Below are 26,876 nucleotides of genomic sequence, written 5' to 3'. Positions count from 1 at the left end.
TCAGACTCTACCATCATGTCCTGCTCTATTTCTTCATACAGCTCAGCCAGGCAGTCCTCTCTGTTCTCCAGGGAGGTGCTGGCGAAATGTAACTTCTTTAACCACCCCTCAAAGTAGTCTTCGTCGAGATCTTTGTATGCCAGAGCCAATGTTCTCAGCCCTTCTCCGGCAAACTCCTAAGAAAACCACAAAGATCTAATCAAGCAGTGAAGCAGTTACTGTATAATAATAATTATAATAATTGCTTACACTTATATAGCGCTTTTCTGGACACTCCACTCAAAGCGCTTTAGAGGTAATGGGGACTCCCCTCCACCACCACCAATGTACAGCATCCACCTGGATGATGCGACGGCAGCCATAGTGCGCCAGAACGCTCACCACACATCAGCTATCAGTGGGGAGGAGAGCAGAGTAATGTAGCCAATTCATAGAGGGGGATTATTAGGAGGCCATGATTGGTAAGGGCCAGTGGGAAATTTGGCCTGGACGCCAGATGCCGGATGCCAACCCCATCCAGCTATTTCACAGGTCATCCACAGTGGCATGAAGCAAACAGTAGCTCTGCTCTAGAGGAACCAAATACGAGTGTGTGGAACATGAAAAATTCACTTATAGGGACACATTTCTTTAGTAAAAGTATTTTAAAACTCTAGGAAATATGAATTTGACAAAGCAGGAACATTTGCACACTATGTGAGTGTGAAGAAAAGTTCTAAAAAAGAAACATTTCAAGGTCTTTCTTGGGTACCGTATCTATTCTCTTTTAAATTAGTATTCCTTGTCCAATGTTCCTCCTAATCTCTAAGTAAAAGTGCATACTTCAATCATTTATTTAGGCTACTGTGGTTCCAGCGAATTTTTCATTTCCAGAAATTCAAAAACCATCAACGCCATTTCGTCACCTTAAGAAAAGGCACATACAGTAGTGACAGAAATGAATGCATTCTGGCAGATTGGTGTGCGTGAAATCTGATTTTTAATGATGCCAGTGACCAGACAGAACAGGGAGTGATGGATTACCTGCTGGTACAATAATCAACACTTTATGAATCAGCATTAGCTCGGGCGCATTTTCATTCTGTTCATTACGTATGATGTGTTGGCAGGGAACTCAAAAAAAATCAGTTTAAAGTGTGAAAACACATCTCATTTTATTACATCTCATTAAAAAAGGCTCAGTCAACAAGTTTTTTTTATCTGGCATGTGCAAGATTAACACAGATCAATAAAAAAAACTCAATGTGAACAATCTAGATTCCCAGGAGAGGAACTTCCAGGGGGAAAGCATTCAAATTAATGCCAAAAGTCAACACAAACTCATGACTTACAAGTAATGTAATCACGTTGCATACACAATAAAAATATTTTTTTGTAATTCTGTTACACAGTAAATTTAATTTATAACATCGACCACACATTGTAAAAAACAGCTCTGTGCATTGTGTTTGCATCCAAAGTGGTAATTATATTTGTTTACGTGCGAGAGAGTGGAACAGGAGCAGAATATCATTAGTGACCTACATTCAGGTGCTCGGAGGTAGTGTACATGAGCTCCTCATTGGAGGGGTCAAGCCTGTCAAACAGAATTGTGTCAGCTCCCTTGGAGTACAGCCTTATCTGGCCCTTCGGATTCTTCACTGAAAACAGGAGACATATGCTTCAGAATACAGGAACATACAGTAAAGGTTAAGAACAAGACGCCTCTCAATCAAGCTCATTTGGTTGGTAATCGATGATGAAGATCTCATCTAGCCTGATCTTGAAAGAAGCCAGGGTATTAGCTTTGAAAACATGACTAAGAAGCCTGTTCCAGACTCCCAGAACTCTTTGTGTAAAGAAGTGTCTCAGTTTTAAATTCCACCTTTGCCCTGCGCTTTGTGTTGAACAGTTTAAAGGGGAACTGCAATGCTATTTTTATATTTCCAGGTTAAAAATAACCAGCATTGATGAGTGTATTTCAAACTGCAATAATAGTAAAATGTACACAGTAACTTGTAAAACCTCCGATTTATACCACAAAATAGACAATTTCCAGGTGTGCTCAGCACCATAGTCTGTGATTCAAATGAGGCAAAAAAAACTCCAGTGAGGTAAAGCTGCCCTATCACATTGTAAACAAGCAGGCTTGAGAATACATCTCTTTTAATCCAATAGAAATTTTGCCTTTCTGGTGATAAATAGAATTTTCTTATTCAATCTTGCATGCAGATCACACTGGAAAAGTTCTGGGGTGAAATATCTGCTGCACAAGCTGTACTTAATTCAATGTGCATCGCATTACATTAGTCACCACGGTGACTAGTGAGCAGAAAGGGCCATATCACCTCAAAAGTATTGCAAACTCTCACTCTCTCCGGCAAGACCAGAGCTATGTGACAACATGGAGACCTACAGTACTTTCACAAAAGTTCATGATTTTGTACTTAATTCCGAATTTGTAATTTATTAATATTCTGTCAATTAATTTATTTTGTTACCAAGATTTAATAACCGGTTTGAGATCTTGGGACTGCAGCTCCCTTTAAGTAACTTTAATCATTCTGTACTTTAATTAAACTGCAACATATTTGGTTTTGTTAATAAGCATCTATCTACATTCATAGATGTATCCTTTGTACTAGATATGCGTGACAATTAAAACATTAAGTTAATCATCAAGACATATAAAATTAAATAAAAAGGACAATCCTTCCAAAATTGGTTTGGAACAATCACTAAGCATCTGTTACCTATCACACTCATTCTTTTCCTGATGTTATTGAAGTCCAGGATGGCAAGGAGCTGGTAAGTCACAGGCTTTCCCATTTCATAAACTGTAATAGTTTCAGGGGTTCTTGCCCGAAAGACAAATCCAAAATTCCTAGCTGCTGTGACCAAAGCTCCTTCGTCTGGCGACTGTGCTTGATACATGAGTTCCCCTGCAAGAACAAATTGAATAGAATTTTTATTAGTCCACAAGCGCTACAGCAGACTGAGTGCTGCACAACAGACTCATGTGCACATTAATTTTACAGGCGACAGAAAATGTGCTTTCAAACCTGTTCTAAATAATTACACCAAAAAGCATGTGGCATTGACAGATTTTGGCATTATTGGGTTCAACATCGGTAAACATTCAAATCAATATTTTTTTTTCTGCTCTGCTTCATAAATTAAAATGCAAATGCAGATATGGCATTCAAAGTCCAACAATATCCCGCGGAGACAGGCATTAGTTTGAAATGATTATTGCTTTGTTGATGCAAGGCTGGAACATCAGTATTATGCAAATAACATTCTATGCTTCCCAGTACTGTTGATCTATTTGGTAGCAGTCCGCAAAGAAAGTAGATTTGCACTGTTCAAAAGATATTAAAATAATTATAAAAAGAATGAACTCTCAGCATGTAATATGATCATAATTCTGTTGAACTGCCCTAGGAATGCACCGTATTGGCTCCCTGAGAGACGATAACAGTATTTTCAGCACAGTTATTGCTTAATACTTTACCTTCATTTTTCTCCTCAGGCATTACCGTGTGACAAAGGGCAAGCAGTCTGAAGAACTCATGCACTGTGGGATCTTCTAGCTTGATGGCTTCAATCAAGCTAGAATCATGAAACTTGAACTTCCTGTCTCGCAGTGGGTTGAAGGAAAAGTCCACAGACTGAGTTTTCTAAAATAAGAAAAAAAACAAAAAAACAGACATAATATTTATAAATTAAAAATAGACAATATATTTTGTTTCAGTATTGTTTGACAATATTGAAGCTCCCTCTGTCATCTGTGTTGGCATGTGACCAGGAGCTGCAGGGCAGTAAAATGCCAAATATCCCCACTTCACAAAAAAGAAAATCATCCAGACAGTAAGCCCATTCCTTTATTTATTGGTGCGTTGCTATCTGTGATCTGCAATGAAACAAAGACTCAGTCCAGCTAGAGAAAACTGGAGCTGAAGATCTATAGTCAGGTTTTATCTGGCCTGATGTAGTGGGTAATTTTTCTTCATGATATGTTGCTTAAGAAGTATTGTATTCTTGTCACAGAGTTATCAATTCTGACAGCAGCTCGAGCCTCATGCTTCAGGTTTCGTACAACATCTCTTTAAATTCTTTGCTCAGTGGAATTGATTTAGGGACCCACGTCTGGTGACACTGGCAGGATGCAGATCGGGTTCACTCTCATTTATTTTTTGTTTTCTTTTTATTTGTTTCTGGCAAGTGTTTGCAGAACAAAACATTCACAGACCCATTTCTAGTCAATCATAATACATAAACAAAAATATAGTCTATGCCATCTGCCTTCACGAAGGAAATACAAGCAAGAATAAATCTGCCAGTGAAATTTAAGCACATACATTACTATACTTGGACAGGGGTAATGATGGTTACTTAAACTGCTGAAAGTGCTCCCTACATCAGAGATAGCGATCTTGAATTTGTTTGTCAAAAAGCTTTAACAGAACAAGTCATTACTGATAATTGGCACAATGTATTGGCATCATCTTTCTTTAAAAAGAGTTTCGGGGATGCATTCCTACCTCTGTGATCTCTACTTTGTGGCCGAACTCATCATACACGTCACCTTGAGGTAAGAAAAAAGATAGATAATGAGAAGACTAGACCTGTAAAATCCTTAGATATGTTTTCCTGAGTCCCAAACACTCTTCTTGAAGCTGAAAGTATTATTGCATTCAACTGAGAGTAAGTCATTACGTACACAATAACAAGACGAGTACATTTCCATTAAAGGGGAAAAAAAGTTTTTTTTTAAGTGACTTCATCTTAGATACTTGATGTTGTTCTGTATTAAGAGCATTTTAACAGTCCACAGACCACAGGCAGGATCGCATTCCTTACCGTATGTTTTCCCATTAATGGAGCACTTGTTGAATACCATGATGTTCTGTGTGAGCGTCCCGGTCTTGTCTGAGAAGATGTACTCGATCTGGCCCAGCTCCTCGTTCAGTGTGGTGGTCCGGGCCTCAGCCGGCGTGTCCCTCCTGCTGAAGTACAGCCTCCGGTCCCAGTTAATAAAGTAGCTGTGTCCTAGCCGAATCACTTCCACACTGGAAATACCAAAAACAACAACTTTCTGGTTCTCTCTTTTTTCTCTTTTTTAGGTCTTCTCTCCCTTTCTTGTCAGAGCCAGTATCAGAACAATTAGCACCATTATCATTCATTCCTTACAAAAGAGTGCTATTCCAGGATATCTATGGTTTTATTAATAATAATGTACTAAGAATTCACCCGAGCGGCACGGGTTAGGCAGTGGTAAGCACTGCTGCCTTACAGTGGTGGGATCTTGGGTTCAATTCTGAATTTGAGGTGCAATCTGTGTGGAGTTTGTATGTTCTCCTTGTATTTGTGTGGGTTTCCTCCAGGTGCTCTGGTTTCCTCCCACAGTCCCAAGGCATACTCATAGTTTAATTGCCTTCTGGGAAATTTGGCCCTGGTTAGAGTGAGTCTGTTGACCTGCTATGGACTGTCGTCCAGTCCAGGGTCTGTCCCGCCTTGCTCCTGTTGCTTGCTGGGATAGACTCTGGCTCCCCTGTGACCCGGAACTAGAGGAAGTGGTTCTATAATGGATGGATGGATTCACCTCCACTTGTTCAGGCCTCTACTGAAGAGCATTTTAGGATATCATGTTTGTCTCCTTTAAGGCACTAGGGAGCTTGCAGTGTGTCAAAACATGAAAGTCACTGTTCTTACAAGCAAGTTGAGAATATGACATATAAGTCATAAATGTAAAATAATTAAAAGATAAAAACACAGTGTCTACATCTCTGTATCAAACTAATTTTGTTTGGCAACATACAGTAGAACTAGCCCATGTCAGATGCTAGAATCTCCATATGTACAACACAGTGAACTGCTTTACAAAGTTGTACATAAGGCAGATGCTGCATTTGGGCATACAGTGTTGCTGACAAAGACAGCAATGGGCAACAACGAAGATTTGGCTCTAGGAGAGTGGTAGGAGCTCAGTGACCAGCCAGAGTGACAGACAGGATTATCTCTGCTTGTCCTACAATCACTGAAGAGAACTGATTCACACAGAATACAAGCCAAACACAAATTGCAACTAACACTCTATCAATGAAAACTAACTGTGAGAGCCAAACCAAAACGTCCGTTTTCTTAAGTGGCATTACTGTAGTTTATTGATTCCTGGAGTCAAACCAATCCTTTTGTTTTCCGTAAGATATGCCTTCAAGGACAAGTGTTGTGAATTAATAAGCCAGCAGCCATATCACCCTGCAACTCACAACTGGCAACCCACTGAAGCTAAGCAGGTGTGAGCCTGGTCAGTACCTGGATGGGAGACCTCCTGGGAAAAACCTAAGGTTGCCGCTGGAAGAGGTGTTAGTGGGGCCAGCAGGGGGCGCTCAGCCTGCGGCTCATGTGGGTCATAATGCCCCAGTGTAGTGACGGGGACACTGTACTGTAAACATGCACCGTCCTTCGGATGAGACGTAAAACCGAGGTCCTGACTCTCTGTGGTCATTAAAAATTCCAGGGTGTTTCTCGAAAAGAGTAGGGGTGTAACCCCGGCATCCTGGCCAAATTTCCCATCGGCCTTTATCAATCATGGCCTCCTAACAATCCCCCTCTATAAATTGGCTTCATTACTCTGCTCTCCTCCCCAATGATCGCTGATATGTGGTGAGCATTCTGGCACACTATGGCTGCCGTCGCATCATCCAGGTAGATGCTGCACATTGGTGGTGGTAGAGGGGAGTCCCCATTACCTGTAAAGCACTTTGAGTGGAGTGTCCAGAAAACTGTATATAAGTGTAAGCAATTATTTTTATTATTATTAATAAACCAAAACTGAATAGAGCATGAGATACACAAAAGACTGGTCTGTATGGTTATATACATATACAAAAAAATGATTTAAATGCTGAAATAAATACTGAAAAACCCCATTCTTATAGGGACTATAGGGCTTACAGGTACAGTCAATGGAGTACTACGATACACTACGTTTTTAAGGCATCCTGACTACTAGACATGGGGGGCCACCAGATAAGCAAATCTAAATTGGAGATGGGCACAAATTCTCTAGTAAGTTTACCAAGGTAAGCTTTCAGTAAGGATACTGACATTAAAATGAATTAACAGAGGTTAACAGATGGACAAAGGTTGAGATCATTAAAAATAGATGAAAACAGCATAGAGATAGAAAACAGCAATAAAACAACTGTCCACAAGATAGTGTAGTTTCAAGAATACCTTAGTTCTTTCATGATCAATCACACTGAATGCTTGTAATCTGCTTTAGAAAATGTGACTTTTTAAGGAAAGAAATAGACAAGCCATCATTTATGATGTGTTATACAAATCGTATCGGTATGTTGGCAGAAAATCCAATGAGACTGGAGCGGTCTTGGGGCTTCCAAGTGACTCAACATGCAAGTACAGTCATTCAGAATGCAGGCTGGTTAACTAACTCAGCAGCTGCCATTTCAAACCTACTGTAGGTAACATTGCCCAAGTGAGGGCATGCAATTGGTGGAGCAGTGACATCACAGTGACATCACACAGAGCCCCAGTGCTCCTCCAATCAGCACTTACTCTTCTTTAAGGCACTTTGGAGCTTGCAGGGTATCAGGAGATCAAAGGCTCCTCATTCTCCCAGCACAGAACAGTAGAATATATAGCGCAAAAGCAAAAATACAGTGCAGTATATGAAGAATGGTAAAACAAAACCTAAATGAAATGTCCCCTTGGGAAAAAAAAAGTCAAATGTGATTCATCTGTGTTTAAATAAATTTAAAATTTGAAAATGCTCCTTTTTATATATACCATTAACATCCTCTCTTACCTTACATAGAGAGATATGGGGACCACAGTGTTGAGAATAATTACGTATGACCAGAATGTTAGGAAGCCAGAGAACACAGCATCATTCAGTACTTCATTCCAAGGCAGATACATTCTGAAGTTACTGCCGACTTTGTATTCCCAGATCGAATTCCCAATGGCAAGGATTACTCCCATGCATGTAAGAAAACCAAAAATCTGAAAAATACAGAGGAACTGTCAGTTATTATAATTCAGCCGTTTTGTGAGTGTGAAACAATGCTTGAAAGCATAACTGAGACCTAGAGATCATTTTCTTCATCCTCTTGAGTAGAAACACAGAGCAGCTCAGCCAGTAAAGGTGCAGCTGACCTCTGTGATCACAGGTCCAAGGCTGGGTTGTGGCACTAGCCAACAGTGATCAGGATGCTACAGGAGGTGGCTTACTACTGCCTGACCGCTACTGAGGGCAGAGTGGGATTAGATCACTGACCAGGAGCTGCCTGTGCCCTCCAGGGCACTTGCAGGTTTGTGGTGCCATTTGATGAGGAACTGCAGGCAGCATTGAACCTCCATTACGGGGCTGAAGCCTCTGGTGTCTTAAAAGACATGTGGTTCAGGTAGGTAAGAGGAGTCTACATGTCCACATTCTTCCCTGTGTGTAATTGTAGGAATACAGCTGTCGTTTCCAACATTGGGTTTAACGACAATAACTGTCTATTCTTAAATTAAAAAAGAATACTTTGGCCACACGGATGTCCATGAGCTGGCCAATTAGTTAAATAAGGCATGAGAACTGAGAACCTGGATATTAATTGCAAGGAGGGGTGCAACTGAGAGGCAACAAACGTACCCATAAAACTAGAGTGTTCATCAGCCTGTCGATGCTGGTCCTTTTAAATTTTGTCTTCCCACTGTTCTGCATCAGCTTAGTTTGAGGCCCTGAAGAGAAAAGCATTTAGAAGGCAACTGATCACAATTTATTTCCATTATTTGTTATTTATGTGCTTCTGGTCCTGACAGAGGTATTCTAAAATGCACTCCACACTGTAAAAGCACAAGTAATGCAATACCAGAGAAATGAATCAATACCTGCAAAAATGACCATTCCGAAACACCACTCAGTGTTTCTGAGCACACAGCCCCTGAGCAGCATCTTCTCGTTGTCGAGAGAATACTTATTATCTTTCCAGAAGAGTGTCCCTATGAATCTGTCCAGCTTGTTATTTGGAGGCTCACAGACAACTTCACCTGAAGAAAACAATTAGACTACTGAAGCCAAAAGCAATTTTAACTGTAGCACAATGCATTCATCTTATTCTGACGCACAGTTCATTCATTACAAGCCAAAACAAAGCATTACACTATATGTTTTGGTTTTTTAAACATTTTTAAAGCATTTACTATTCTAATAAATACAAAATAATTAATTTCCTTGATAACTGTGCCATCTTTTTTTGTACTTGTAGAAATGAAATTTTGAAGATGAGAATTGTATAGTACTTTTGCAAACAGTTGAGAAAAAAATAAAAGGTTGTTTTTTTAACATTTTTCTCATAAAAACTTAAATTAATTCTGTGCTTAGCAAGCAACACTAAGTTTACCCTTTATAATGTAGCATCAAACACGTAAAATCCACTGATTATGAAGCCATCTGCTCTAAATTTTACATTAAACTGAGAAGGTTTTACGGCAGAATACATACTGCTGATGAAGAGATCTGACCTAATGTGCTGTAATTTCTTTTGGTTTTCCATAATGCTGTATAATTACCAATTAAGGTATGATGAAAGAATACCTCATTAATTATGTGTTGCAAAAAAACATCAACAGAGGTTTCTATGAAGATACAATGGGAGAACGTACCATCGAAGGCAGCCAACTTGCTTATATCGGCACCAAGGTCTGAAGTCACCGTTAATGCCTGACGCACCTTTAAGTTAGTTTCCCTAATTAAAGAAAACAAACCAGAAATATGTAATTATGACCTAGGCTTGATTCAACACTAGAACAGGTACAAAAGATGTGAACAAAAACAATTTAATTTAACATGGCCAGCAAGCTGAAGCAGTCACTGACTTCAACCTCAACCATTGAAACACTGAACATTTTTTAAGTGTTTTTTTTAAAGAGAGTGAAAAATGAGTCATGCTCAGCTTCCCAAATTAGTGTTAAGAAATATACTAAAGATCTCCCCTCCTGCTTGTTGCACAGGAGAAAGATGCAACTTCAACATTCTCTTAACCTAACAATGTGAATAATAAAAATAATAAAATGACAATACAGTTAAAACTGTGACTATGATCCAGCATGCATTAGTAGCCATTACACAAATCAAAATGCAAACCCTAGAATATCTGTAGACTGCAAAGACATGTTCCAATGGCCTTACCCATCCAGCTCTGCTGTTTCAATGTAACAGAGCCCATATGGTTCACTACTGGACAAGAGGAGCAGGTCAGCCTAAAGCAAGTAACAGAAAATAAGAACATTATAAGTGCAACTTCACATTGAAGACATATTGTGTCTGTTCTAGACTGCTTATTAATGAGAATGTCCAATGAAAATAACTGATGTTTTCCTAAATTAAACTAGAATTACCATACTGAAACTTTTGTTTTGCCCGTGATGATTCATGCACCTTCTGAACTGAAGAAGAACACAATTTGTAGCTAGTTTAGTTTAACACAGTTATACTGAAGCACAGATATGGCAAACACTTGATTGCATGGTGCCTATTGGATCGCCTTGGTATGTTTCTAGAAGCCCTTTACAGAAAGGCTTCTCTCAAAATGATGTGCACTCGTAAAAAAAGTGATAAATAGAGGAGGCCATTCAGCCCAGCATGATAAAGTGAAGTCACTAGTGACTTAGTGATTCAAGGATTTTATCTAGCTGTTTCTTGAGAGATGTCAGGAAATTCACTTCAACAATGCAGCTGGACACTGTTTCCCACCAACCCCACCCCCATGACTCAGTGTAAAGGAGTTGTTTCGATTTTCAATCCTAAGCTCACTCTGAAATGAGAAGCAGAACGGTTTCTCCCTCACACACATGACTTTATGGACATTCCTTTTTGTCTTATCATCTCTATTCAGAACTAAGGAACAGAACAAGGGCAGATTACTTCACCAAATGAAAAGGGAAAATCCCCTTTCCGAATCCAGTGACTGTGACAGGATGAATTCCGGCCCTTTGCAACATCATGGACACAACACACTGAAGTTTGCTGCCTCTCTGGCTGGTGAGAGTGAGCAGTACTCACAGCTACAAACTGGTTGTTCTCCAGTTTGATGATGTCTCCCACACGCACATTCATCCATTTTTCATTCTGCAGCCTAAAAGAAAAGGAAAATAAAATAAAAACATGCCCTGGCAGTGTCAGCCAATGCCCTTGTCTCAGTCTTTCAAACAACAGTCCAAACACAGTATTGTTTCTTTATCCTGAGGCCAGTAAGTTTACTCTCCTGCCCTGTTTTTTCTGTGGGGACTGAATATTGGCAAATACTGACTTTGCCACTCCATTATCCTGTGGTATTTCATATGTATGGAGCATGGTATTTCACATTTCTGAACTTTGTTCAGATGTGTGAAATTTCATTTGACTGTTGGTGTTTTTTCTTGTGCATCCTGTAAATGGTTTTGCATGACATTATTCAATGCTATGTAACATAGACAATACTCAAAATAATTTATTACAAAACGTAAAAAAAAAACATATAAAAACGTGGTCAGATTGCTCACTCAATTTATCAAGGTTTGAGGAGCATGTGTTTATTATCATCATCATCATTTTCATCATCTGGCTCCCGATGTTCTCCAAGGCAATGACACAATTAAGTTAATATTGTTGTACATTAAAAACCCATTAGAAAGTGGTGAGTAACTCAGTGAAGCAGTATGACAGCGCTGGAAGCTTTATGAGCCTCCACAGGACAGCAGCCAAAAACACAGTTCGTACTCACTTGCCCCTGATGAGCACCTGAGACTGCCGATTGTTGACCTGTTTATCACTTTTATGGCGGAACTACAAGAGTTACAAAAGGAAACAGAATTAGAACAACCAGATGTTTGTTAGATGTATAATAAGTGAAATCTACACAGGTTCATGGACAAAGTAAAAATTCCTGAAACAGGTTTGGTTTTACAGTACATACAGTATCACTGTTGCCAAGGCCTGAACAGACCCGATATCTGGTTGGGTTTCCTCCCATTTCCTCCCTCAGCCAGTACCTTTGAAATCTATATTTTTCATATTACATCTGAACAAAATCTTTTCCTGAATTCACAGACTTGTATCTCATCACATCTAGAGTAGCTCCTGCCATACTGACATCATTATTTTTATTTAAACAGAAAGAAATATTTTCAGCCTTTATGCAAAATACATTAACGTACTGCAACATGAGATTAGAATGGGAAAGTTTAAAGTTTAAAATTCATGGCTTGAAACTGATTATGCTCTATCCGTTTTCTAACACTAAACAAGATTTGCATTTATATTACTCAAGGACAAAAAAAAGAACAATGCAGATTGCAAACTATATCTGATCAAATTTACAACTGTTTTTAAAAAGGAGATGTCTTTTGATGGGATTCTGAATTCAACCTGTAGATTCTGACCACATGGCAGCTTAAGATTTAAAAAAAATATATGTCACGTTCTGCAGTTTACCAAAACCGAAGACTCATTAATGAGAAGGCTGGGTTCCAGAATATTGACTGCCGAATCTCGTGAAATAGAAAAAAACTTCCAATCATCTCACTGGGCTGGTAACAAGAACGATTGACAGTGTGTATTGTTTCAACGCTGCTAAAGGTTGCTACATTATTTATAAGCCATCTGATGAAGTAGCAGCATGAGGAAAAAAATACAGCCGCTGACGTTACCCACAGAAATCTGTCTCTTCATGCATGTCTCTTACTCACATAGTCATCAGTGGCATCTTTCACAGCTGTGATCGTCAAAACCAGAACCAGAGGCACAATGGTGGTGAACCAGGACAGAGAGGAGATTTGAGGAATTAGCTACAAAAAATAAGGAGTGGAGACAACCCAGGGGTTAAATCAAAACCACATAAACACAATGAAACATCTCCTCATCCCAGTTAATATAATTAGTGCACAAAATGAATTAAATGAGAGAAAGAGAGGACAGTTTATACCAACCACTTCTAGACTTGGTACTTTGTATTTATTAAGCTGACATGGACAACACTCACACAGAATGAGCGCTTGGGAAAGGAATGATTGTTTGACCTACACATATTTTCAGAAAGTCTGTAATCAGCGTTCTAGTCACTAGTGCAGAGCTCTGCAGATGAAAAGCTCTGCAGCAGAGGAAAACCCTTATTCTGAAATAAAAAAGAGATACCTCTTGAGGACAATTAGTGCTAACACCGGCTCAGGATCTGACACCACGAATAATAAGAAAGGCAAGGAAAACACTGCTGATTTTGCAACACATTAAGGGGGGAAAAATTACGTCTCTGGTTGAAAGCACACGACTGTGTCCCTCTAATCGCATTAAGAAAATGAGAAGTCTGGATGGAAAAGCAGAGGTTGCCTTTAAAAGGAAAGAAGGAGGAGAATTGATTTCTTCAGATGCGCAGGCAGTGGTTCCAGCGTTTACATCAAACAGCAAGTCTACAATCAAATGGCTTCGACTGGGAGACTCTAATAGATATGTAATGTAAGGAATTCTAAGCAGTTTTAGGTACATCTCACCAAAAAGAGATGAAATACAGTTAATATTGCAAATTAAACCTGACTGTACTCACATGCCATTTTCTAAGGCAATAAAATAATTGGATCTGCTTGATGGTGTTGTTTGAATAAAAGGGCAAAAGGAAAATATTTTAGGATTACATTAGGAACTTGTAAACTACTTTCAAATTATGATTTCACAAAACATCTTACCTGTAATAAAAGCAGGAATAAGAAATATGCATTGGCCACTCTCTGGAACTGCTCAAATAGATTTATGGGCAGAAAGGTTAGGATGTTGTATTTTGATGTTTTGATGCGATTTTCCTGGATGGAAAAAACATTGACAAAAAATAATTATTTAGTGCAGACATGAAGATGAGATACAAATACAAACTCTTTGTGCCAAAATCTTTTTACATGTACTGCTACACTAACAGCTTCAGAAATAAAGCTCTCCAGAAACCCAGTATACTTTTTCAGCTTCTGCAAAATCCATGTAAGAGTTCTGACACTGAGTGCCAATTCTTAGGTGAATCATTTAAATGTTAAAGATCCTTGGTTTCATATTATTTATTCATAAGAAGCCCTTTTCTAAAAATTTCTACAACATGCACACAAGGGCATTTGTGGTTTGCAGGTTATAAGAACAAAAGGGAACTGGGGGGGCCAAGTGAAACATGATGACCTAGAAATGGAAGCCAAAATCAAGAAATACTTTTCCAGGAAGGACAGTAGATCAACCCAGTGGCCTAGTTTTTGGTGACTGTTGCACCACAAAAGGTTGAAGATCATGACTTCCTCAAAACCAACATTAAAAGTGAAAAAGATTGCACACCCTTACTACTGCTGCTGAGCTTACAAACAGCCAGCAGCTGGATTTGGTTATGTGGGGAATCACATGCAAAGAGAAAATGCAAACAGAATGGATAGAATATATACAGTAGTTATAATATCAATTAATGGATTATGTTGCTTTAATGCTTGTACAGTAAACATGACACTTTGAAGCAGCAATTAATAATTATATACCCTAATTAACATGAAAGAAAAATGGAAATGTCATGATTGCATAAGTATTTAAAACCTTTATTATGGAAAACATAAGGTAATTTTGTGCACCTTCTGTGAATTCATTTTACAGGTCACACAAATCATCACTGACTTTTTTTCAAGTGGCCTCTGTCTGCAGGCATTAAAAGTGGTTCTCATGAAATCTGAATAAATTCACCTGTCCCTGTGACACTCCTTGGCCATGTACTAAATTCTATACAAAGATTCAACCACGCAACTAAGGAGCTTTCTAAACTAGTCAGCGATAAAGTCATTGAAAAGCCCCAATTAGGCAAAAGGCACAAAAAATTATTGAAGTCTCTGAATACCCCTATGAACACAGCCTACTCAATCATCAAGAAATCTGTATACAGTCCGTCCCTCTAAACTGAGCAGCTGGGCAAGGAGTAAGAAGGTGAGGGTGTCACTGTAAGGCCAACTACATCTTTGAAATAGTGGAAAACGCATCCCAGATCTCACATGTTTGTAGTTTTCAACAAATCACTTAAGTGATATTACAAACATACGGTAAAAGGTCTGTGGTCAGACTAGACAAAATTAGTCTTTTTGGTATAACTGCAAAAGCATTATGTCTGACCTAATATAAAAACAGTGCTTCAACCAGTCAATACTGTGTGCCATGGTGGTGGCAATATCATGCTATTGGGGATGCTTCTCCCCAGCAGGGACTGGAATGCTTGGAAGGATTAAAGGAAAAATGGATGGAGCAAAGTATAGGCATACTGTATACTAGGGAACTTCTAATTTGGTCCTTTGCCCCTAAAACCGAAACAAAAAATCACCTTTCAGCAGGATAATAATACAAAGCACAAGGCAAAGGTACAATGGAGTGGGTTAAGAATAAGAAAGTTGATGCCCTTGAGATTTTGCAGGATCTATGGAAAGCCTTAAATTGCTATCATTAAGCAATCAGCAAGAAAACTGAGAGCGCTGGAGCAAATCTGCAATAAAAAATGAGCAAGAATTGCTCCAAACCAGTGGGCAGAGTTTGTAGAGACTTACAGCTATAACTGCTGACAAAGGTGCTCCAAATATTGAGCTCATGGCAATCAACATGTTTCAGCTTTCTTTAGTTTTTGCTGACATTTACTGTAACTTATCTTACCTCTAGAAGTCAGTTTGAGTATTACATTTTTGAATAAAATATTAAGTTTTAAAAAATGATTATGCATCATTTTGAAATTTTAGACCTCGTTTAGAGTATTATGTACAGTTCTCAGCACCATATTACAAAGACAATATTACAGCTGCTGGAATCTGCCCAGATAAGAGCAACCAGATACTGTTCACTCCCAGGCTTAAAAGAATGTTCTACACTTGCTGGGTAAAAGAACTGAACCTTTTCAGCCTGAAACCGAGATCGCAGTAGAGATTTATACTGCTACTCAGTGATCGGAATCCTCAAAACCACAGTCAAACTCTACACAGTGGATTTCGTCCGAATTAACAGTGAAACACAAACCAGAGGATACAAGTGGAAACGACATGCAAGTGCATTTAAAACTGAACCTGGAGCTGGCCACCCTGTGCTGTCAATGCAGATGCCCTGTTTTCTTTCATGAAATGGCTGGATGAAATCCTAGGATCAATCTACTGCTAGAAACCCAAGGGGTTAGATGGTACAAACGGCCTCCCCTTAATTTGTAACTTTACTTATGAACTTGGAAATGGAATTGTGTCAACCAAGTCCCCTGATTTTTTCTCAGCTCTCGGCTAGATTAAAGGACTCCTGAAGTGTAACATCTCCCAAAAATTATTCAGCCTGAATCAAGCTGGGAACTTGCAGTTTTTACATACACCAGCCTGCGTAGCTGCAAACACGATTTGCTATAAAATGAAATTCTGTTGCTCCTGATGTTTGTGCCAGAATTTCAAATCAAAGAAAAAAACACATTGCAATGAGAGCTGCCCCATTAGCTGGGGATTAGCAGGCATGACATGCTGGAAAGCCAACACCTTGCTGTTCCTGGAATGATGGCTGTGGAAGCAGGCAGGGTTCACGGTGCCTAGAGAACTAGAAAGATGATACCATTGCCTATTGCTTCTTAAGAGACTTCAGATCACCCTGTTCATGAGGTTTTCTGGTGCAGTGGCTCTGATTCATAGTTGAGCTATATGGACTGGGTGCCAGAAAAGGTGGAAGGTTTGAGTAGAGGGTTCATTTGCTTGTATCACACTAATTAATGCCTTTTTGGGCTACCAGGCCACCAGGCCACAATCAGGTGCATAATCACCCACCTCCTGCTGCTGAGGTGGTAGCTGTTGAGACAGAGGTAAATTCAGTTCACTAGTGTTGCTATTCTTTGCTCAATAGGTGTACCTGAATCCTGAGACAGCTCAAGAGGGGAGGCTTAAGGGAGGATGATTGAATGCACTTAGATGAAAATGATCAGAAATCCCGAAAAATAAGCTTTAGCCTCCCCTTATAAGCAACTGCAGTGATATTTCACGTCATTTCCTAGATTTTACTTTTATCAAAATGCTGTGTATTTAAAAGCATCCAGCAGCAGCACAAGCCAATCAGGTGAATGTAGAACAGACGGGAAGGAGCAACATCACCATGACAACAATCCAACTGGGAGCAGAGACTTCAGATCACATGCGTCTCCCTTTCAAGGCAAATATAACTTAATAAGGATGTAATGTCAGACCATCTTTTGAATTTAATGCAAGTTCGTAACAGACCCCTGTTGCTATTTAAAGTTCCGTAAATACGGCATCTTATCAGAATGACCTCACCAGCCCTTATTTTAAATAGGTTTTTAGAAAAAGTACAGCAATCTGTATAACTCTGCTATAAAAAATTACTTTATTTGTAAGCCCAGTAGTGGCTCTAGTGCAATGACAGTTTAACTATACCGCACAGGGACAGCATATTTACATTTAATTTCACAATCCATATTTTAGAAACTGTCACAGGAACTGTCTGTGGGAAAGCAGTTCAAAGATTATGAATACAGCAGCCCAGCACACTGACAAAGCACTGTGTATTACACATGACAGGGCAGTATCTGTAATTAACAAATAACAAAACATATTAGCTCTTTAAAAGAGAGATACTGTATAAGAGCTGTAGGCTACAAGAGCCAAAAACAGCACAAGAGCAATATTGTTCTACTTTGCTTAAAAACTTATCTTTCTAAGCAGTAATGTCCTTCAATGTTTGGGAGCCTTGGAATGAATATATTTGAAAATCACATATCTTTTGTAATACTTGCTTTGATAATAAAAGATTCACTGTAATCAGGTTGAGTTTAAAGACATTTCTTCACCTACATTCCTTTATATATAAATGAGATATTTGTGTACCACAATAATTTTTCTGGTTGACAAATAACTACACAGCTTGGAGTTTGTACGTTGGATGCTGCACATTGGTGGTGGAGGGGAGTCCCCATTACCTGTAAAGCGCTTTGAGTGGAGTGTCCAGAAAAGCGCTACATAAGTGTAAGCAATTATTATTAATTATTATTATTACGTTCTCCCCATGTTCGTGTGGGTTTCCTTTGGGTGCTCTAGTTTCCTGCCACAGTCTAGACATGCTAGTAGGTGAACTGGCTTCTTTAAACATTTGCCATGTTGTGAGGGTGTGTGTGTCTGTGTCTGTATGTGTGTCCTGTGATGGACTGGCAGCCCGTCCAGGGTGTAGCCTGCCTTGTGCCCATTGCTTGCTGGGACAGGCTCCAGCTCCCCTGTGACCCTGTACTGGACAAAGCTGCTATAAAATGGATGGATGAGTTATGTGCTATTTAGACTTCTAATCTCTTAAAATCAGTTTTCAGGTATGGCCATAAAAAACAGGAAGAAGCCAGCTACAACCCACATAGCCACAACATTCATACCACAGCAATAAAATAACAGGTGCTCATACAAAACAGTTAGGAGCCGATATTGTGTGGTTTTGGTCTGACACAGTATATAGCTAAAACCTTCCCAAAACCAGCACGGAAAGTTTCCTATTCTACCTCTCCCCAAAAGAATGCTTTTACTTTGCCTGCACAAAAAGTATTAAAAAATATATTTGTCTTGTTATGATTGCTCTCGTGTGTTTCTCCTGTTTCTTTGATTAAGAAGGTAACAACAGCTGCAGGGATTGCTGTCAGATGGTGCTGAACGTAACACCAAATGCTGACTAGAATACTGCAATATAAAATACTGAAAATGCCTGGACCCTTCGAAGAGCAAAAATGTTGTATGAATGAAAAATTTAACTGAATTATTTTTTTTTGTCCTGTGCTCAAATAACATACAAATGTTTTTTTTTATTATTATTTTCATATTTGATTGCTTCAGGTGCATTATTACTATTTAATCACTGCAACATGAACACTATTCCGGTAAGAACTATCATTTTCTTCCCTGAGAGAGATCTGATAGCACTCTTTGGTGCAAAAATGTAATCATTCAGACGCAAAACCAAGTTTGATACAATACCATTTTGGTTTTTGGTAGCTACAGTACAGCTAGCCTGGGACTATTTTTTGTCCCTCAATGCCACATTATGTTGAAATTTATTTGTGTATATGGAGTAACTCAAGAAGCAAAAACAGCATAATATCTTAAAATTAATAGGTGTCACATTACCTATAGCTTTTAATATTCACAGAGCACTTAAATGGCAGTTAAATGCATCTGCATTTTCAGTAAATCCACGCCTTTTCCATGTACTGCAGCCGAATACTCGGAAATGAGTAATGTGCCCATCAGAAAGAAAGTGAAAATGAGCACTTTTTTCCATAGTTAATGGAAAACCTATGTGGGTTCTCCAAAGTTATAATAATTTAAAATAAATATAATATTGAAATGTTGTTAAAATGCTTAGTAGCTTTAGTCACGCGTCCCTCTATCATTCCACAAATGTGGAATGTTGGAAGTGCCAAAATCAGAAACACATGCATTATGGTATTTACGGTACATCAGCTGCAGTATTTACCCTTGAATCATCTTTACCCACCACATGCACTCCTGATGCTGGGACACAAAATCTCTTAGGTACATGTGCACTTTGGAAACTGGTTTCCAGACTACATTATAGTGAGATTTATAAAGAAACCCATGTCCAACCTGTACAAATGTGAAGGTAATAAAGAAACCCATGTCCAACCTGTATTACTGGTAAGTTTATAAAGAGACCCATCTCAAACCTAATTTAATGCGATGTTTAAAAAGAAATCTCTAACTTTATTAAAGTGAACTTTTTAAAGAAGATGATCTCTTACCGGTATTAAAGTGTGGTTTATACAGAAAAGGTCTGCAACCTATAATAATGTATTATTAATGTGAGGTTTATAAGACCTAGCTGCTCTAGTGATTTAAACACTTTAAAAAAATCTGATTGTGTGAAGATCTACAGTATGTAGGATGTGCTTTGGGAGGCATGACTAACAATGTTCTGTTCTGCTGTTTCCAAGGGCAGAGAGTGCTTTCACAGGGGTGGAACTCTGTCTGTGGCTCACTGATACCACACATAAACACAAAAAGTGTATTTGTTCCAAACAAAACACCAACTTTAAAATTCAGCTGCCAATGGTGTTCCCTCCCTGTTTTCAAGGAAAACAGACATTAATCTGGTCAAAACCCATATACAACACAGATTTCCTAACATCCCCCTTAACAATGTAATCCAGAAAAGTTGTTTCTCATGAGCAATGAAGCAAGTGCTATGATTGCATCATAAGATTACAGTAATGAACAATTCCAGAATCATGACACCGGGCACAGGAAGTGTGGTACACAGATAAAAGCTATACACTTTAGATTCATTCTTGAACACAAGCAGGATACTACTGTTTATGTGCCATTCAGATGAAAAGTCATACTTATTTTCTTAAGTTACTTTAAAAAATACGATTTTTCAGTATTGCTTCAATTGAATGTTGCTGCATAACGGTTTCATAATCCATTCAATGCTTGCACTGTACCAATCACTAGAAATGATACTAAAACAAATGTTATGACCTCTTACACACAGGTCATCTCATATTAAAAAAGTATAATTGATTACAATATCTGGAGTGGCAATCATGTGGTGATACTGAAGCCATTATGCAGTCACATTCAAGTGTTACAGATTATTCTATTATAATTTTGTTTTTCTTCTATTAATGAAGAAAGGATCAGAAAATTACACTGCAGGAAGAAGAGCTCCGACTTACTGCATATAGAAACTTGTCATTGTAGTCGCGGTCATTAGCTCTCACATGCCGCTCCTCCTCTGAAAGCACAAGAGAGTCATGTCAGAAAATACATCAGTGAGCAAGACAAATGGACTCAAGGGCTCAAGACAGTAAATAAATACAAAGACAAGCGGGTTCATCTGGTTACTTGAAATGCTCCCCCACAACACCTTTCGATTACCCAGACAGCGATGCAAAACATCACGCAGCTTTGATCAACAGCAGGATCAGAATGAACTCAATCCGCTTCAGGGTATTTCAGACAGATCGCTGATTATTTAACTTTTTAATTTCCTAACTTGATAGCCGTGATGAAACTGACATCAAAACATGACTTGTTTGAAACATATATTTGAAAAATATGCTGCGAATGACTTTGATGTCAATCTCTCTTTTAAAAAAAACAGTTACTAATGACTGGTTACACACCATTAAATGTAGGATAGTACACTCCAGTTCTGTAATAAAAAATACTTCCTGATTATACCAGGAGAACATTAATTCAAATACTGTAATAATGAATATTATTTTTTCTTTTGTTTTTTTGCACTAAAGACAGTAATATTTGGTTTTACTTTTTTAATTGTATAGGCTTAGGTCTCTTCTTATTCATTCCTACATTTGTCTTCTTGTTCATTGAGACAGCAGTGGTAAAGTGAAAATCAGCCTGATGTGTGGTTCTAAGGACACCGTTTTCTGCCACCTGAACAGAGCAGGAACCGTAATGGACAAAACTGAATCAGGCAGCAAGGCGTTGCAGGTGGCATGAAGTTTTACTGTGCCCTCAGGGATCTTTTTCACATAACAGCTTGCTCCATCCTGTAGAGCTCAGCTGCCTTGTGCCTGTGTTTCAGGATACCGAAATAAGAGTCCCGCTTTGTCAAGGGAAACCGGTCAGGGATGGCGGAACTTGTGAGTGGCCCTGTGTTCACAATATAAACGCTCAATGATGCGTTTGAGGAGCTTTTTTAGCCAAATGTATGAAGTAATACTTTTAAAAACTAAAACATTTTTAAAAATGTTCAGCAATGAAAGCACGCTACGATGCTGTTTACTGAATTTGTATCATTACAATATATAACAATAATGCCTGAGCTCCTTTTTGATACAAATAATAATAATACAACCCCCCTCCCCCCCTTCAAATTGTTAGAGAAATGTGATCTGTTTTCTGTACAATTAAACAAATAAATCCTGAACAGGAGTGAAATACTATGCAAACATGCAAGTACCACTATCCTTAGATAAAAAAAATATAAGTAAACCACAGAATACCACTCCCTTAGTTTAGTGTATTTTCTTTATGTGACATTTATACTGACGAAAACAACCAACTAAAACCAAACCAAAAGTTCTTAGGAACCCTTTACAGAATTTCAGAAATAAAACTATGTCAAATTTGTATGTGAAAATATATTTCTTGTCTTCCTTTTCGCTTTCTTTGGGAAGTGATGCCCTGTCTAACATGCACTACTCTGTGTGGGTCGACGGAACTTCTCAGGCCCTCCCACCTGCCCCGCCACCCCCCACTGCTTCTCCTCGCAGGTCTACCTTGTCTCTCTTCCTGACTGCGCAGGGTCCAGCTTCCACGCCACGGCAGAAACATCCACAGGCATTTCTCAGCCATTTCCTTGGGCACACTCATCCTTGCACAGACAAGGTGTACAATCGGTTAGAAGAGCAAGCAGCCAAGATCCAGTCATGAATACAGCTTCCCAGGAGACATGGGCTCAGGGAGAAAACATGTTGCACAGTGCCTCTAACCTAACCAGAGAAGCAAGAGCCTGGTAGTATGATCTTTTCCTGCTTGATGCTTCCAAGTTGTATCCGTCCTTTCTTGTGCCTACAGGCTGTAAATCCTCAGGGAGGCGTGAGCAGTAAGGAGATCGGCAGCTGCTCAGGCATGCACAGGGTGTCTTTACTTGCTCGTGCTGAGCCGATGACTCTTGTTTCAACAATTACTGGATTTCTGGAATTTATCTTGGGGGCCATGTAATGAGCAGGAGCCAGCCTACCTTAGTGCACACACCCACTGAAACAAGCAAAGTCTGGCTTTGATTTCACAAGCAGGCTGCCCTTGAATCACAGCAGAGGGCCGCCGGCATTGCTTTGACTGGAGCTCTTCCACAGAAGGAGGTGGAGCTGTGGTGCCTTAAAAGTTATTCTTCAAAAGGGGATCATTCCCAAACTGGCTTCTGCTCGGCAAGAAAGCCCACCTAATCATACCCTTCCTAGCAGACTTGTGTTTGGTTTTGTCGCAGTTTAGCCTTGCTGTTCCGCCTATAAAAAGGTGAATTTTACTGAAATGCATGAGATAATTTCTTTTACTCTTTCCTCACAGAATTCCCAGGCTCAGATGACAAGTGCTGGAGGTGTGAAAACGCAGAAGCTCTTTCAGTTGTGATATTTTACACTCACTGATTTATTAACTTGCTCAACCACAGCTGTCCCAGCTTTCTATGGTAGTTTGAGCAATTACCAGTGCAGCATTTTATTACAACACTACATCGGGAATTATAATGATTTCTCCTCCTTCCCCTGTCTCACAGCAGCAGACGTATGACACAGGACTTTCATTGTGAACTCTGCAGTTCTGCATTTCAGAACCAAGAAGTACTCTGTGTGACCCTAGCCAGCCTGCAGTACAATGCCAAGATCACTTCCAATTCAGGCCTCTAAATTTAATAAACATTAATACTTCAAGCATCAAGATTATCTGGACAAATAAACTCTGATTTTCAAAAGGTTAGGTAAGATGATGTTTTCAAAAAAATTATCATAAAAATGTAGCTACATGGTCCTTTTATTTGCCCTTTCCTGTTTGCTTGCAAAAGAACACTAATATTAGCTCATCACTCTTCTGGCTGCGTTCAAAAGATCCACAGGCAGCATTGATGATAATACTTCTTCAGCGCCTCGAGGTGCCCTCTGTATGTTGCCCACAACTCAACAGGGGTCATGACTCCATGATAGACCAGTAGTTTGTAGTCAGACGTGATCTTCAAACACCTACTTAAGCACTTCTTAGGCAATAATGAATCTTTTCATCAGCGTCAGCCATTTGTAAGAGGACCCATCACAGGAACAAGAATTGCCAAAGTCTCCTCATGAATCTGAATCTCTGGAGCTGGTGACTGCTCACTGAGATATTATTGATGAAAGACTTTGTCTTGTACTCATTAGTAAAGATGTACACAACTACATAAAGACCTGATCTCCATGTAAGCAGTCTCTACTTCATCATCAGCATGCTGGAGCTCAAAGTCAGCGTGGCCTTTTTTCTGGATGGAAGTTAAATACTTCAACTGGGAGCTCAATGGTCTTCAGATATGCTATGGCAATTAATATCGGAACACATTTTTGGACAAATAGCACAGCTCTGCTTCCTTGCTCTCTTAATTTCGAAAGAGCTAGTGATATAGCTGAGAATCTAGTTACTGTAGATCTCTACTTACTGTACATATCACAGAGCAAACAAAGAGTAGTGAGAAACCCTGGGAAGAATCAATACTTCAGAAGTATTCTCCACAACAAAATGCATCTTCCTTAATGGAGTTGACAGCTTTCATGAGGTCAAAGTGAGCCACAAAGTGTGTATATATAACATATAAGGTTGATTTTGTTCCTGATATTTTTCATGCAGCTGGTGAGCAGTGAAGATCATGTCACTGAGAGTCTCCTGAAGGCCTAAACCCACTGAGGTTTCTGCTTGCAGCAGTGCTACACACAATTACAGGCAGCCAAGCCTGTTCAGCATTTTATACAGGACCCTAAGCATGATGGGATGTTAAGCTCTTGTTTTCATTATTCTTGGTGTCTCTTGTTTACCCAGGTATTTCCATTTCGTATCCACTATGTGTATATACAGCTCCCTTTCTAATTATTGCTTAGTTAAATACAAATATAGCTCAGTAAAATGGGACATGTGCTTTCTGTTACTTCACTTCCAGTCTTCTATGAAGACTATCTGAAAGATGTTAATTCATTTGAATAAGTCTAAACAACCTTTGCACCACATTCCAACAATGCAATGCGAGTGCTAGAACTACACTGGTATTTATCTAAATTTCTGACACATATGTGACAAAGGCGCAAAGAAAAAATTCAAAAAGGCATCTGGTGCAATTGGCTCTTCTCTTTTACTCCCAGGCTTAATTCGGTTAAGTGAGAAGAAGAATCCAGTTAAAAGTCTACTGTATACAATTAACAGCTAGGAATCACATGTTTTCCAGGAACAAAAATGATTAACATTTCTGCTTTATTGCTTTCTTCTTCTTGTTATAATTAAAATACAAGCAAAAAGCCTGAGATAAGGGTTAAAAGAGGGGGAAAGGATTACAGCCTCATCAGCATTTGCCTCACAATACAATTCTGACACAAATTAACTGTAATTAAATTACCCTTGGTCTCAAAATATCATTAAGATTTTTTTCCCAATAGATAAGAAACCATTTTTTTTTCCATTTCAGAGGTTTTGGTCTGGATGAGAAGAAGAATCCTAGAATCCCCTTCAGAATTTCTTACATGACTGAAACCACAAATGTGATTTAGAGAAAACATACAGTACAAGTTCATTATTGTATCAGGGAAGAGAGCCACCACCTATCTTGTGATCGGAATCTACCTACAGGGGTGCCAAAAATATATTGCGCAGCAACTGCAAAATCCAGTCAATAAGAGCACTGTGCACAGAGCTATTTAAAACATCAACAAGGTGCAGAAAACAACACATAACAAAACCCGCCACCTCTACAAGCCCTAAAATTGTGAATTTCCATAAAAACTAAAAAGTTTAAAAAGTTTTCAATGACACTTTAAGATTAGTGACACAGAATCCAGTCATGGCTAAACAGTAAAAACATTTTTTTAGAGCTGCAACAAATGGGCTTGTGAATAATGTATCACCAGGATTAAGAAAATTACTGTTTTTAAAAGAGGACGTTAACTTACTCTCCCTCACTAGGATCTTATATTGGCACTTGGAACATGGGGAAGCCTAGTTTCTTTAATTTTTAAATTTTAATTTTTTTGTCATTTTCACACAAACTCTCAACAGATAACGTATTCACAAATGTCTTTCAGGGTGACGTCTATCTGAGACTTCTCCCCTTGCTTTCTGTGCACTCCGTCATGGACAGCATAAAGAAATGACCTTTCTTTATCTAGCCTTCGTAATACGATTTTAACATGCAGGCTCTCCACTGGTTGACAGTAGCCATGACTGTTACTCTCAAGGCATTTTAATTTTTATTCTGGATATCTGTTCTCTTAATACTCTCTTTAGAGTTTTTTGCTCTTGGTAGTGCTCGGTTGGGTTGCTAGAGTGTGTTGAACACTGCAAACAGCTATGACCAGAAAGCCAAAATGCCATTCCTTACCAATTAACTGAGCATTTGTGAATCATTAATAAACTTCTCATGGCAGCTTGAAATATAAATTCAGACCAAAACCCTAGGGCACTATGTTAAACTGTAACTGTTAAAAAACTGTAATGAACTCAGAAGAGCTTCAAAAACCAGCAATCCATAACGGATTGATCAGATATATACACCAAATATATAGATTAGAAAGTAAATACTCTCTAATTTGGAGAATTTTATGTCTATAGCCTAACTACTCTATAGTTACTACAATATTACTACTATACTTCTGACTGCTACTATTAAATTAAATTAAAATAAGGGTAATTTCTTCAAATAGCGCTTTCCAAGTAAAGATCACTACCACAGATTTGAACAAAACAATGTTTATTTTATTTTCACACTGGCATCTATACAGGTATCAGTCTATTATAATCTGATGACAGTAAACTAATGACTAGGATGCTGCTGCTGCAATGTTAGAACTGAGTTATCTACACAATCTCTGCCCATGAGGGAGGCCTTTTTGCAGAGTTAATTGGATCATTTATCAGACCTGTTTTTTTCACTAATTCCCCTGAAATAAAATATACTGGGCAGTTGGTTAGTGCAGAACTGTATTAAAAGACCTGTACTATACTATACTGCACTGCACAGACATTTTGTAAATTTGCTTTAAAACAGAATAAATGCTTGATCAGGAAAGAAATATATTGTACATGAGTCCCAAAATCAGCATTCAACCAGTATTCAAACCTCACTAAACAAA

General features: G+C 38.8%; 1 protein-coding gene across 9 annotated transcripts in view; it reads right to left on the bottom strand.

Annotated features, from left to right (window-relative positions):
- atp8b4 (ATPase phospholipid transporting 8B4) overlaps positions 1–26,876 on the bottom strand; it is a 67,656-nt gene that overhangs the window by 20,564 nt on the left and 20,216 nt on the right. For 6 of the 9 annotated variants that reach the window (XM_088640818.1, XM_088640819.1, XM_088640817.1 and 3 more), the window contains 16 exons: positions 20,727–20,785; positions 13,711–13,824; positions 12,721–12,819; positions 11,757–11,818; positions 11,057–11,129; positions 10,184–10,254; positions 9,658–9,740; positions 8,884–9,042; positions 8,645–8,733; positions 7,814–8,010; positions 4,843–5,051; positions 4,524–4,567; positions 3,494–3,659; positions 2,733–2,921; positions 1,525–1,640; positions 12–176 (listed from right to left, as the gene is read on the bottom strand). In XM_088640818.1, the coding sequence (XP_088496944.1) occupies positions 12–176; positions 1,525–1,640; positions 2,733–2,921; positions 3,494–3,659; positions 4,524–4,567; positions 4,843–5,051; positions 7,814–8,010; positions 8,645–8,733; positions 8,884–9,042; positions 9,658–9,740; positions 10,184–10,254; positions 11,057–11,129; positions 11,757–11,818; positions 12,721–12,819; positions 13,711–13,824; positions 20,727–20,785 (1,895 nt within the window). Of the gene's footprint in view, positions 1–11; positions 177–1,524; positions 1,641–2,732; positions 2,922–3,493; positions 3,660–4,523; positions 4,568–4,842; positions 5,052–7,813; positions 8,011–8,644; positions 8,734–8,883; positions 9,043–9,657; positions 9,741–10,183; positions 10,255–11,056; positions 11,130–11,756; positions 11,819–12,720; positions 12,820–13,710; positions 13,825–20,726; positions 20,786–22,298; positions 22,795–26,876 lie in introns of those variants that run through there. The other 3 variants (XM_088640814.1, XM_088640823.1, XM_088640815.1) reach the window with 2 other exon arrangements.

This window comes from Lepisosteus platostomus, chromosome 7, assembly GCF_059453375.1.
Source record: "Lepisosteus platostomus isolate fLepPlt1 chromosome 7, fLepPlt1.hap1, whole genome shotgun sequence".
Taxonomy (NCBI): domain Eukaryota; kingdom Metazoa; phylum Chordata; class Actinopteri; order Semionotiformes; family Lepisosteidae; genus Lepisosteus; species Lepisosteus platostomus.
This window is presented reverse-complemented; position numbering and strand designations above follow the sequence as displayed.